The 13,313-nt window shown below is 38.8% G+C and overlaps 1 protein-coding gene across 2 annotated transcripts in view; it reads right to left on the minus strand.

Annotated features, from left to right (window-relative positions):
• Window positions 1-8,204: 8,204 nt before the first annotated feature.
• Acer3 (alkaline ceramidase 3) overlaps window positions 8,205-13,313 on the minus strand; it is a 73,078-nt gene continuing 67,969 nt past the window's right edge. For both annotated transcript variants that reach the window (XM_055623520.1, XM_055623519.1), the window contains 2 exons: window positions 10,987-11,032; window positions 8,205-10,218 (listed from right to left, as the gene is read on the minus strand). In XM_055623520.1, coding sequence (XP_055479495.1) covers window positions 10,165-10,218; window positions 10,987-11,032 — 100 coding nt within the window. In that variant the 3' untranslated portion in view covers window positions 8,205-10,164. The remainder of the gene's footprint in view (window positions 10,219-10,986; window positions 11,033-13,313) is intronic.

Here is a 13,313-nt window from a genome sequence, read left to right on the forward strand (position 1 = left end):
TTAAGCATCTTCCCTAGCATCCTCCTTGTTGTTTAGCTTCTTTAGGGCTATAGATTTTAGACTCTTTATCCTATATTATATGACTAAAATCTACTTATAAGTGAGTATATATCATTTGTGTCTTTCTGCTTCTGGGATACCTCATTCAGGATCATCTTTTTTAGTTCCTACCATTTGCCTGCAAATTTCATGATTTCCCTGTTTTTAATTGCTGAGTAGTATTTCATTGTGTAAATGTGCCACAATTTCTGTATCCATTCCTCTGTTGAGGGACATCTGGGTTGTTTCCAGATTCTGGCTATTACAAATAGAGCTTCTATGAACATGGTTGAGCAAATGCCCTTATTCAATGGTGGGGCATCTTTTGGATATATGCCTAGTAGTAGTATAGCTGGATCTTGAGGAAGCGCTATTCCTAATTGTCTGAGGAAGCACCACATTGATTTCCAAAGTGGTTGTACAAGGTTACATTCCCACCAGCAATGGAGGAGGGTTCCCCTTTCTCCACAACCTTTCGAGCATGCATCATTCCTTGAGTTTTTGATCTTAGCCATTCTGATGGGTGTGAGGTGAAATCTCAGGGTTGTTTTGATTTGCATTTCCCAAATGACTAAGGATGTTGAGAATTTCTTTAAGCGTTTCTCTGTCGTTCAGTATTCCTTTGTTGAGAATTCTGTTTAGCTCTGTACCCCATTGATTATTTGGTTGTTGCTTTTTAACTTCTTGAGTTCTTTATATTTTCTGGATATTAGCCCTCTGTCAGATATAGGGTTGGTGAAGAGCTTTTCCCAGTCTGTAGGCTGTCATTTTTTTTTTCTGATGACAGTGTCCTTTGCTTCACAGTTTCATGAAGCTTTTCAGTTTCATGAGTTCCCATTTATTAATTGTTGATCTTAGAGCCTGTGCTGTTGGTGTTAGGTTCAGGAAGTTGTTTCCTGTGCCAATGAACTCAAGGCTCTTCCCCACTTTTTCTCCTAACAGATATAGTGTGTCTGATTTTATGTTGAGGTCATTGATCCACTTGGACTTTAACTTTGTGCAGGGTGATAGGTATGGGTCTATTTGCATTTCTCTATATATAGACATCCAGTTAGACCAGCACCATTTGTTGAAGATGCTGTCTTTTTTCCATTGTATGGTTTTGGCTTCTTTGTCAAAAATTAAGCTTCCATAGGTGTGTGGGTTTATTTCTGGGTCTTCAATTTGATTCCATTGATCCACCAGTCTGTTTCTACCCCAGTACCATGTCGTTTTTTGACAAAGAAGCCAAATTTTGGGCAGAGTGCCAGAATCTTTATGGAAGAAGAGGAAAGTCCTGGAGGGGTTCAGGAAATCTACAAAAAGAACAACAGGGCCAAAATACTTGGGCCCAGAGGGTCCTGTAGAGATGGACACTCCAACTAAGGACCATACATGGAGAGGACCTAGACCCCCTGTTCAAAGGAAGCCCATTGGCCACTCAGTTTCCAAATGGGTTCCCTAGTAAGGGTGGCTCTTTGATCACCTCCACCTAGGGGATGCTGCCTTGCCAGGCCACACGGGAATATGATGCAGCCAGCCTTGATGAAACCTGATAAGATAGGGTCAGATAATAGGGGAGGAGGTCCTCCCTTATCAGGGGACTAGGGAAAGGGCACAGGGGGAGAATAAAGAGGGTAAGTGGGACTGGGAGGAGATGAGGGAGGGAGCTGCAGCGGGGATACAAAATGAAGAGATTGCAATAAATAAATATATATATAAAATTAAATTAAAAAAAGAAAAAAGTTTGGAGCAGCAACCTATGGGTCACAATCCTTTTGGAGTTGAAAGACCCTTTCATTCGGGTAGCTTAGGACTGTCTGTATGGCAGATGTTTGTACTGCAATTCTTAACAATGGCAGAATTGCAGTTGTGAAACGGCAACAAGAGAGCTGCCTAGGTGGCTACGTAGTAAAGGGTTACAGGGTGTGGTATTGAGCAAATGTTGGAGCTGTGGTGTCGGAGCTGAGGCTCTAGCTGCACAGCGTTGCGATATACGGGGCACCTGTCTGTGGGCTTCCACATGGGCTGGGGCTTTCCTTCAAAGCAAAATTTGTGTGGAATGGTTTTTCATTTCACTGGGCCTCCAAATGTAAAGCCAGAGATTTGCAAGAAAAAAACCAGCTCCACAATTTTGAGCCAAATTTGAAGCAAGCTTTAGATATTGGTCAGAAAAATGCACTCTGGCCAGGTCCACTGCTGGATTCCCAAGAAATGGCCATGAGTCACATTTTGCAGAAGCCTTGAAAAGGCAAAACCCATAATTCATTGCATTTCCTAGCAGGTCCAATAAGGGGCAAGAGTACATCCTGATGTATTTCCTGCCTATGTAACTCCTGCCCACATGTGCTCAAGCACATGCAGTGCAAACAAATTTGTTGAGAGGATCAAAATATATGGCTCATTATTTTCCAAGAACCATAGCTCCCAACATTCCAGGAAGTTATCTTCCCTTGGGCATGTGGGGCTTACAGGTTAACTTTGGCCCTTAGACATACTCCCACACAAAAACTAAACAAACAAAACTTTAAGAAGCACATAATCCTTTCCAACTTTTTTCCTTACCAAGATTCTTTATGGAATCTATTCCTGTCTTCCATCCCTCTCTTACTTTCACCTGGAGCACTTGGAAATGATGGGCAAGCTCCCAATTAGTAGGCACCAGCTCCAATCTATCCCTTTCCCCTTCCTTCCTGTCAGTGGTTTATGGTAACCTGTGGTGGTTTGAATAAGAATGGTCCCCATAGTTAATATATTTGAATGCTTGGTCATCAAGGAGTGTTAAATTAAAAGGATTAGGAGGCATGGCCTAAGAGAAAATATGTCACTAGAGGTGGGATTTTAGCTTTCAGAAGCCCAAGCCAGGCCCAGTGACTCTTCCTGCTGCCTGTTCCTGATGTAGAACTCTCACCTACCTCGTCTGCTTGCATGCAGCCATGCTCCCCACCATGAGGATAATGGGCTAAACCACTGAAATTTTAAGCAAATCCCAACTAATTCTTGCTTTTAGTAAGAGTTGCCATGGTCATGGTGTCTCTTCACGGCAACAGAACACTGATTAAGACAGTGCCCTAGGGCCACAGCTCAAAAAGCTCAAGTTAAGACTTGGAAAGTTGAGAGTGGCTTTTTGAGGCAGGCCATTATGTGGATTAATCATTGTAGCACTGGCTACTTAAAACGATCACAAAAACAATTAAGGTTCCCTACAAAAGACTTGACTTGTGGTGTACATCCCTCCCAGGCTGATAGCCTGCTGGGTTTCAAGGGACAGGTCCTGGGGCAGATGAGAGACCATCCTTCAGCAGCATCTAGCTGTAGTCAAGTACATTTCCACAGCAATGAGCCACAATTGGTTCCAGGACAACTGAAAAGGTCCATGTTTGAAAAGCAGCTCAGGTAAGGTGCTCTGCCTCAGGCCCTAACAGCACAGACCCTTATTTACCCAACATTAACTACTCCCCCATTCACACATCTTAATTTGCAGTCTGGAGGGACAGACCTATTACTGTGCTTTTAGCAGCCCATACTTCCCCTTGCTGTGGTTTCACAGTGGTATCTCTGGGAGTAGGCCAAGCCACCTCTCCTATGGTATAGCCATTCTCATTCACTGCTCATGGAAAGGGTTGGAGGCAGAATGAATTCTTGCCACTGTGCCTGGGCAAACAGAGCTGGTAGGACCAAGTGATGGGGGTAAAGGTTACTTTAGAATCTGTTATGGTGGGTTTGATCAGCGTAGGATTTAGGTGAGATCTAAGTGTTCAAGTTTAAACTTGGCCACCTTTCCCAATATGCCAGTTAAACACAGTAACAGGGAGGGACGTTTTTAAAAACTAAACTTATTTAGTGTGTAAGTATATGCCATGACACATTAGTTGAGGTCAGAGAACTGACCTCAAGAGGGTCGGTTCTCTCTTTCCACCACATGGATCACATTCAAGGATTAAAGTCACGAGGCTTAGCGACATGTGCTTTAACATACTAAGTCATCTTCACAAGCTCAGAAGAAATTTAAACATGGTCATACTGGGAGAATAGATGAATCTGATGGTCCCCAAAGCATCTTGTACATACTGGCATGAGCTTAAAGTTTGAATAAGAATTGAAAGAGACAACACATTATCTGGCTGGTGTTTTTCTCAATTCTGGTTCTACAAGATGGTTTAAGAAATTCTTAATGCTTGAGGAGATTTGACCTGTGTCTGTAACACATTTGGCAAGCCACCAGCCAGGAGTTAAGAAGAGGATATAGATTTCATGAACTGGGGTTACAGGAAGTTGGAGCTGCCTGATGTGGGTTACTGGGAAGTAAACCTGGGTCTTTTGCAAGAACAAAAAGTGCTCTTAACTCTCCCCATGTTCTATTCCTATAAAAACTTTATGAAACTGTTACAAGGTGGGGATATAATATTTGGGCAATCTGGATCTGTTCCTAGGTCATGGTTATTCATGTTTGGTTCCAGAATAAACTTAGTCCCTTTGTATAAACTTAGTCAGATCTGTGTTGTGTTGTGCATGCGTATGTGCATGTGCGTGTGTTTCTGGGAATCGAACTTAGGGTTTCACACATGCATGATGGGTACGTACTCTACCCACACGTACTCTATCCACTGAACTATCTTCCCAGCCCCATGTACATATGTTTGGCACTAAACATGGTGCTCCAAGAATGATACCCTTTCACCAGAAGAGTAGCCTCGCTTGCTGTCAGGTACCCAAATGTGCCCACTCTGCCCAGCTGCTTGGTGTTACCTCCTCAAATAGATGCTATTAAGCTTTTCCAGGGAGTTGGAATTGCTTGGCTTAGGCCACAGTCGGCTGGTTTATTTTGAGTTGATGCATAGGAAGCAGTTACGGTGCCATTGTGGCTGTTTTCAGGGCAGAACATTTGGTTTAATTTTGTTTTCAGAATGTTTGGTTGTTAACTTCCTAGCATCAGCCTTTTGTCTCTTTGCCACTCCTCTGTTGTCTGATTTACAAAAGAATATTTCCAAAGTTGTCATTTATCCCAGATGGTTTTGTTTCATAACTGTGTAAATTCAACTTATTATTTAAAAATTAGATAAATATAACTTAAGATAATTTTATTTTATGCTTCCCAAAATAGGGAAATTTCACACACACACACACACACACACACACTTGGAAGACCTGGGCAACAAGAATTAAAGATCACAAATGGATAGCCTACTTTAATTGAAGTTTTAAAACATCTAAAGAAAAAACTGAAATTTTAATTTATAATTAATAAGAGTTTTAAAACTACATCTAAGGTAAATAAATGTTAAAATTAGTAAAAAATTAATAAAAAACTTTAAAATTGTATAAGAACTAAAGACAAATTCTCAAAACAAACAAACAAACAAAAACCTTAAGCATTCTCAAGTTGTGTTTTTTCTCTATCAAAGAAAAGAACTGTTGCAGTCTATTTTAGGATAAAGCCTAAAGAGAGAAGAGACCCCATCCTAAAAATTCCCATCCTACCTAACAGCTTTACCTTGATGCTTTCTCCTCTCACTAGACCTTTCTTCCATCTCAAAGAGGGAGTCTGAATTCTTCCATATGGGTTCTATTTGCTGCCTGAAACCTGCTCTAATTGTGTCATGTCTGTTCATGGTAACTGTTTTCATGTAATCATCATAATTTTACATTCAGAAAGAACTAAATGACAAAAGTATGTGGCTATTTCATTCATACATTAAAAAAAAAAACCCCTACTTTATTATGTTTTTCTCTTAGCATGCTTAATTTTTTCAAGTTTTATTTTCTGTGCATGAGTGTTTTGTCTGAATGTATATGCATGCACCACATTCATGACTGGCGCCCTCAGAGGTCAGAAGAGAGCACTGTATGCCCTGAAACTGGATTTATGAATGGTTGTGAGCCACCTCTGCTGGGAATTGAACCCAGGTCCTCTGCAAGTGCAACAAGTGTTCCTAATTGCTGAGCTGTCACTCCACGCAACGGCCATGCCTAATTTAAAACATGGCAGTAAACATGAATGTCTAAGAGATACATAAAAGGCCTAATAAGCACACACTGCCTTATAATAAACAGGGACCATCAACTCCCTGAACTTATTAAAATTATACTTCTTGCCTAACAAATGTTTTATGAAACTTTAAAATGCTACTTGTATATATAAGATGAACAACAATAATTGGTGTCACAAAACAAAAGCTCTATTAAGCTACTAAATCTTATACTGGATTCACAGATTTTCTTCCAAAATCAGTTCTGAGAAAGATTAAAATTTTATTTCATTTTTTAAATCAAGGTAAACAAAAATAAAACAGCATCAAAATGATTTATGTTGATCCAATTTTCTGAATGTTGAGTTAAGAATTCTTCTGTTGAGGCATGTGGCACATGCCTGTAATCCCTGCACTCTGGGAGGCAGAAGCAGGCAGATCTCTGTGAGTTTGAGACCAGCTTGGTCTACAAAGCAAGTCTAGGACAGCTCGGGCTTGATAAAAAAAAAAAAAAAAAAAAAAAAAAAAAAAAAAAAAAAAAGAATTCTTTTGTTGGATTCATTCCTTCATAGGATTGTTCTTAGTGTACAAGTGACTGATGGATGTAAGATTTCAGGTAAGGCTGAGATACATCTAGAATGATGGTTATGTTTGCCAAAGATCTTTAAATTGAACTTCCTTTCCATAATGAAAATTATAGGAGTTATAATACCATCAAGCAGTAACATCAGAGTGGGTGTACTTTCCCTGTATGTTATAAAAAGGACATACTATTAAGTCTTACCAAAAAAGGAAAGTCTCTCTTATTTTGGTTACAACTCAGCACACTGCTAGAATCTTATTTCTCAGGAGATACAGGACAGGGACATTACACTGTGTCTGACACTTGGCTAAAAAGGGCACTGGATGTTTGGAGACAGGATGTGGACTGTAGAGGTTACTCTAAGGATATCAGTGTCCATAAGGCACAAGTCTCCACAGCCTCAAGAACACCTTAGAGACAAGGCCACCTACACCTAGAAGTCACTAAAAGGCTGAAGGACTTAAAAGATCTCTTCAGAAAACAAACAGGATGCTTTAACTTCATAAAGAAAAAGATAAACTCTATTACAAATCTATCAGTAATTATAACCTTATGTTTTGGTTTTTTATTTTTTATTTCTTTTGGCACAGTTGGTACTCAATGGATACAGTCCCATGCTATCTTCCCTTTAATCCATTCCACTACTAGATTTTTTTTTTTTCTAAAAAATTGTTCTTTTGCATTTTGCCATGATTTTAATGCATAACCACCATTGGGTATTTTTTGTTTGTGGGTTTTTTGTTGTTGTTGTTGTTTTTTAACAGTTTCAAGGATTATATCCATAACAATTTATACAAGCATAGCTATGGTTTTCCTCACTCTGGTCCTTTCTGGAGCCATTGGTTGGGCTGGCATAATCATATTTTTCTTGCTTATATTCTTACACTGACATTTTAAAAAAATTATTTAGTTTAGGTGCATGGATGTTTTGCTTCCGTATGTATGTGCATACCCCACATGCATGTCTGGTGTCTGCAGATGTCAGAAAAGATCATTAGAACCTTAGAAACTGCAGTTATGAATTTTTGTGAACTACCATGTGGGTGATAAGAATCAGACCCAGGGCCCCTGCAAGAGTAGTTAATGCTCTTAACTGCTAAACCATCTCTCCAGAAAAAAAAATTCTTGCATTTTTTTAATCATATAAAATGTATGTCTTCTAGGATATGACAGTTTCAAACTTAACTCATTATAACACAGGGATCAAACCAACTCCCACAACAAAAACTCCAAAGCCTCCTCTCCAACCAACAGATAAAAATAGGAAGACAGTTTTAGTCTCTCTTTGGCAAGGATTACACCTTTCATTAGCATGGAACTTATACAAACTATATTATCTCCCTTTAGCTCCTGAAAAAAGATTTTTGGAACCACAGCTCTGAGGATGAGGGTTAAAGTGAGGTAGGAGAATAGGATGCTCTAGAGGCCAACAAACAAAAACCAACCTAAAGGAAGACTGGTTTCTTATACACTCAAATATAAATTTGCCTCACAACGAGATTTTACTGCTATTACTTCGTATTCTAAGTCCTAGATGTTGCAAAAGTTACAAGTCAGCACTGTTTCAACTCTTGTATTTCTTCTCCTCAAAAAAAAAAAAAAAAAAAAAAAAAAAAAAAAAAAAAAAAAAAAAAAAGGAGTGAACCCCTATACATAACAAAACAATGTGCTTTAGAAAGCCCTACCTTCTCTAATTGCAGAAAAGATGGAGGGTATGGAAATGGCCTATAAAGGGTGGAGTTTCTCTTGGCCAGGGCCGTGGACACCCTTCCCAGTCTTTGGACCCACTCCCATTCTGGGGAATATTTTTCTTTTATCCTAATAAAAGGTCTCTATTTCTATCACTACCCATATGTCCCTGGTCCAGTTCTTGTTCCAGGACACAAGAACCTGGGAATCTCACTGCATGTACTGTAGACTCTGATTCATGCCTATAATGGAAGTACAACTTAGGTTCTTTTAGGTTTATGTTTGGTGTGTCTTGCTTTCCTAAAAGGTGTGTTTGTTTAATGGCCATCCGGGATGCTAAAGGAAGGAAACTAGTACTTGGGCTTTAAAAACGCCAGTGAGCAAAGGAAACATTTTTTGTTTTAAAAAATGTACCAAGGCTACTTAACTAATCAAACCTTTTTTTTTCTTCCTTTCTTTCTTTATTTTTGAGACACAGTTTCACTATGTACCCCTGCCTGGCCTGGAACTATGTTAGGCCAGGCTGGCCTTAAATTCACAGAGGTCTGCCTACCTTTGCCTTTTGAGTGCTTGGATTAAAGGTATGCATCACCCTGCTAGGCTAAGACTACTTAGATTGAAGATTGAAAAAAAATGAGAAGTTTTTTAAAAACCAATTTCGCATGAAAAAAAACAAAACAAAACAAAAAACAACAAACCACCTACTTTTCTTTTGAAGCCATAGCTCAGGATGTAGTTAATAGATATATGTATGATTCTTCATTTACTATTTTTGAGAATCAATTCAATTTCTTATATACTCAAATCCAAATTGGAACCATTTGCCTCACAGTAAGATTTTACTGCTATTACTTAGTATTCTAAGTCTAGATGTTGCAAAAGTTACAAGTCAGCACTGTTTCAACCCTTGTATTTCTTCTCCTGAAAAAATGAAGGAATAAATATTTTAGTACAGTTCATGCAGAACAGTCCTGACCATTTTACTTCTAGTTAACTTATGTGCCGGGGTATAGCCTTGACTTCTCTGAGAACTGGAAAATACTACATAATGCAAAAAGTGAAAATTTTACAACTTTCCCTGATAACTTAACTTAAACTATGCTGGCATACAGAATATGGGTAGGTTAGACCACCAGTTAAATTTGCTAGACACAAAAAGAATAATAGATCAAAGAAAGCAAAACACGAGCGTTAAACTGGTGAGAGGGGCTACGTTCCACAGGTGCCATGGAGAGCTTCTGAGGGGATGTTACACGGCCCACCCCTTGGATTGGCTATTGCCACAAAGCCCAAGACAAATTCTTGGAGGTAACGAGAACAGAGCCCACTCACTGGCAGGTCGGAGTTTGCTTATAGCACTCCAGCTAGCACCAAGGCAGACAGCGAGGAGCCACCTAGAATCCCACAGCCAGGACTTCCCCTTCTTTTTAATATTGGAAAACCATCTGTGAAGTTCTAAGTCAAAGCTGACACAACTAAGTGCTGGCTCACAATCAACCATCTGGATTTTGGATTTTGCCAGTCCTTAATGACTTTGTTCAATATTTAATCAAAATTAATAAAGGTATAATTAATATGCTACTCTTGTAAAAAAATAAAAAATATTAATTTTCCATAAATGACCAGCGCAAACTGTTAACCTGTTAAGAAAAGCCCAACCTTTCCACCATTCTAGAATATAAATATACACTATCTGTTTTTCTGTAAGCATCTTAGGTCCAAAACAAATGAGATAAAGCCAGGAGATAAACACCCAATAGACCAGTTGCTCATTCTCTGTGTAGCTGAGTCATTCATCTCTTTTGATGGGCATGTTGTCTTTGAATGGACAAGTCTTTGGGGATTTCTTGACCATCTTGCCAGAACCACAGTAGGTGCTTTGTGTTTTCTTGGTAAAACAATTCATCAGTGCTTCCTCTGAGGTTCAAACATGATCACTGGCCAGATTCCAAAGAGAAACTGTAGAAACAAGTGAGGACAAAATGAGAGAGGAAAAGATTATTCTATGCCTGAAAAGAAATGAGGAAGAACAATCCCTGGAGTGTGGATATAACAAATGTTAGGTTTGTTACTGTCAGTCGCCTGAACATATAGCAATGGCCTTCCTGACTTGCATCAAAAGTACTTTCACTTAATGTATTTAAGCATCTACTTTGTCAAGCACAGAAGTAGGCATTCAATCTGTATTTCTTAAAGAAAATTTAGGTGTGTGTGTTTATGTGTGTGTGTGTGTGTGTGTATGTGTGCATGTGTGTATGTGTAAATGCAGTGCTGTGGAGGCCAGAAGAGGGTATTGGGTACCCTAGAGCAGGAGTTAGAGGTGGTAATGAAGCACCTGACATGGGTACCGGGAAAGGATATTGGGTCCTGTGAAACAGCAGGACATGTTTTTACTGCTTACCTATCTCTCCAGCTCCTTAATTTCCAATTCTTAAAATAATGCTTTTTATTACATAAAATAATTATTATATAAATTATTATATGCAATTATTATATAAATAAAATAATGTAGACAGCTCCATTTTGTTGAAGTGACTCAGGCTTAAAGAAGAGGCTTGTCTAAGATCTCAAGAGTAGTAAACGGACAATGAACATTCAGATTTGAGGCCTACTGCTTCCAAAGTCTGTGCTGCCCCTCTACTGTTCTCCATAGCTCCCTGCTGCCTCTTACACCTGTTTGATCTTCTCAAGACTGCCGCCACCCTACCCTTTACCACATACACTTACCTTCACTTTTGGCCTGTACCTCAGGTAAAGTGTTCTTGTATATAAACTGAAATAAAAGTGGAAAAATTTCTCAGACAAATCAACTCATAGCCTGTAATTTCAGGATGTTTGTAGTTTAGAATCAAGCATGATATTTTAATTCCCCATATGGTTGGTATCACAATTCCATCTTTGAAAATGCAGCTGTAAGCATTAATTAAATAAAGGTATGAGAAATGCAGAGAGGTAACAGGTGCTTTGGTATCTCTCTTTTAAGTAATTCTCTCCGGGAGGTGAGATTAAATCAGCACATATGACAAACGTTGCTGAATTTGTCCCTGAAAGATAATAAGTTGTCTGTAACATATAACATATATAGTTTTATGTATACTACACTATTTAAATGTATTCGAATAGTAACAAAATATATCATGACATATACAAAACCTAATTTTCTAGTATTTCAAATAAGAATACAAAACTCAAAAGAACCTACTAGTTAAATTTCTAAAATTTAATATGACTATCCTACATTTTCCTGTCCTAAAGCTAGAACGGCAGCAAACGACAGTTTAGATGTAACCTGGACATTTGCTAGTTGTAAGACTTTGAACTTGTTAATTGATGATATTTTTAAGTATTTATCCAGCAAAAAGCCTACACAACTGCTTTTGGCAGAAAGTTTGTTAGCACAGTCTAGGCTGACAGTAATGCAAAGGTGGGTGTGGTGGCAGTTTCCTGTAACCCTGGTACTCATTAGAGGAAAGCAGGAGGGCCTTGAGTTTGAGGCCAACCTGGGACAGTTAGTGAATGTCAGGCCATCATTAGTCTACGTAGTGAGAGCATTAGCCACCACAGGGATACAATACCGGGAGTCTCCAGAGAACCTGCCCAGCCCATGGACTGACTGCAAAGCCAAGTGTGGCCAGCTGAGACTCTTGTTACCCAAAGAAGCTACTAAAATGAAGACAGCTCTAGTGAATCTTGACTAGGAGTCCAATATAGGTGCCTCCTGGGCATAAACTATAGCAAAGATGAGTGTCTACAAGCTAAAGTAGGCCCTCCCCTACCTTATGTCTATCACTGACCATCTACAAGTTTTGAGAGCATATAAATAAGCTGTTCTAAGGCTTGCTCTATTTCTTTTTCCTGTTTTTTTCTGCCTCTGTGCATCCTCCTTTTACTTCACTTTTAGTGGTATTTCCACTTTACTATATATATGTTTAAAAAGCAAGACTCATATTTTCACTCCCTCTCCTTCTCTTCTTGATATTTTGAGGAAGGGTTATATGTAGTTCAGGCTTGCTTGCAATTCACTATGTGGATGAGGATGCCTGACCTTTAACTTCTAAACATCTAGCCTCTATCTCAAGTGCCACTATGCCCCATTTTATGTGGTGCTGGGGACAGAACCAAGGCTTTGTGCATGCTAAGCAAGTATCCAACAACTGAGCTACATTCATATCCTTCTTGCCCTTTTTGCCTCTGTTTCCCTCCTTTCTACTATATTATATACTTTTACTTTACCTAATTTTTAAAGCTTTTATTTTTATTTTTTTTATCTCCCATCTTACATTTATCTAATTTTATTTTCAAACTTTGAATAATGGGTACTCTCTTGTTGCTGTTTTGAGACAGGTTATCATGTAAACAAAGCTGGTCTCAAACTCACCATGTACAGCTGAGAATGACCTCTGAACTCTCAAACTTCTGATCATTCTGCAACTGCTTCCCAAGGCATGGGATTACAGGTGTGTGCCACTGTGCTCAGCTCGGTTTTTTGTTTGTTTGTTTTCCTTTTTCTGACCTCTTAATCTTTTTCCTGTTTTTTTTTTTTTTAATCATAGAAAAATGCACTCTGCTTTTAATTTTGTAAAACCTGTTTCCTTTGCTACCTTAAATTTTTGCTCAGATATGCATGCAGACATATCAATTATTTAAGGACTATTGATTTAAAACTGGTAATGACGTATCATACAAGGCTGAATGGACTGAGGTAAAAGAAACTAAGGTATTGTCAAAGCTTTACATTACTAAATGGCCATCTTGTTACAACATTCCAGATAAATGGATGGAGACCTAGAAATCTTCAGTCACTTGCCCTAAACCTGAAGGTTTAACTAGTTCCATCTGTCCTTTCTGACTTTCTTTCCCTTAGTCATTCTCTCCTGGATCCCAGAAACAACAGTTCTGATCAATAGGCCTTATCTATAAACAACTTGTGATGATTTGAAACTAGACTCCCAACCCCAGTTCTTCATGGCCATCTGAAGTTAATAATAAGATCAAGATTGCTTACCTATGCATGTTTCTTGATCCTATTACCACCTTTGTTCCTTCCCATTTAA

The sequence above is a fragment of the Psammomys obesus genome, unplaced genomic scaffold (assembly GCF_907164565.1).
Source record: "Psammomys obesus unplaced genomic scaffold, mPsaObe1.curated_primary_1811, whole genome shotgun sequence".
In the NCBI taxonomy this organism is placed as follows: domain Eukaryota; kingdom Metazoa; phylum Chordata; class Mammalia; order Rodentia; family Muridae; genus Psammomys; species Psammomys obesus.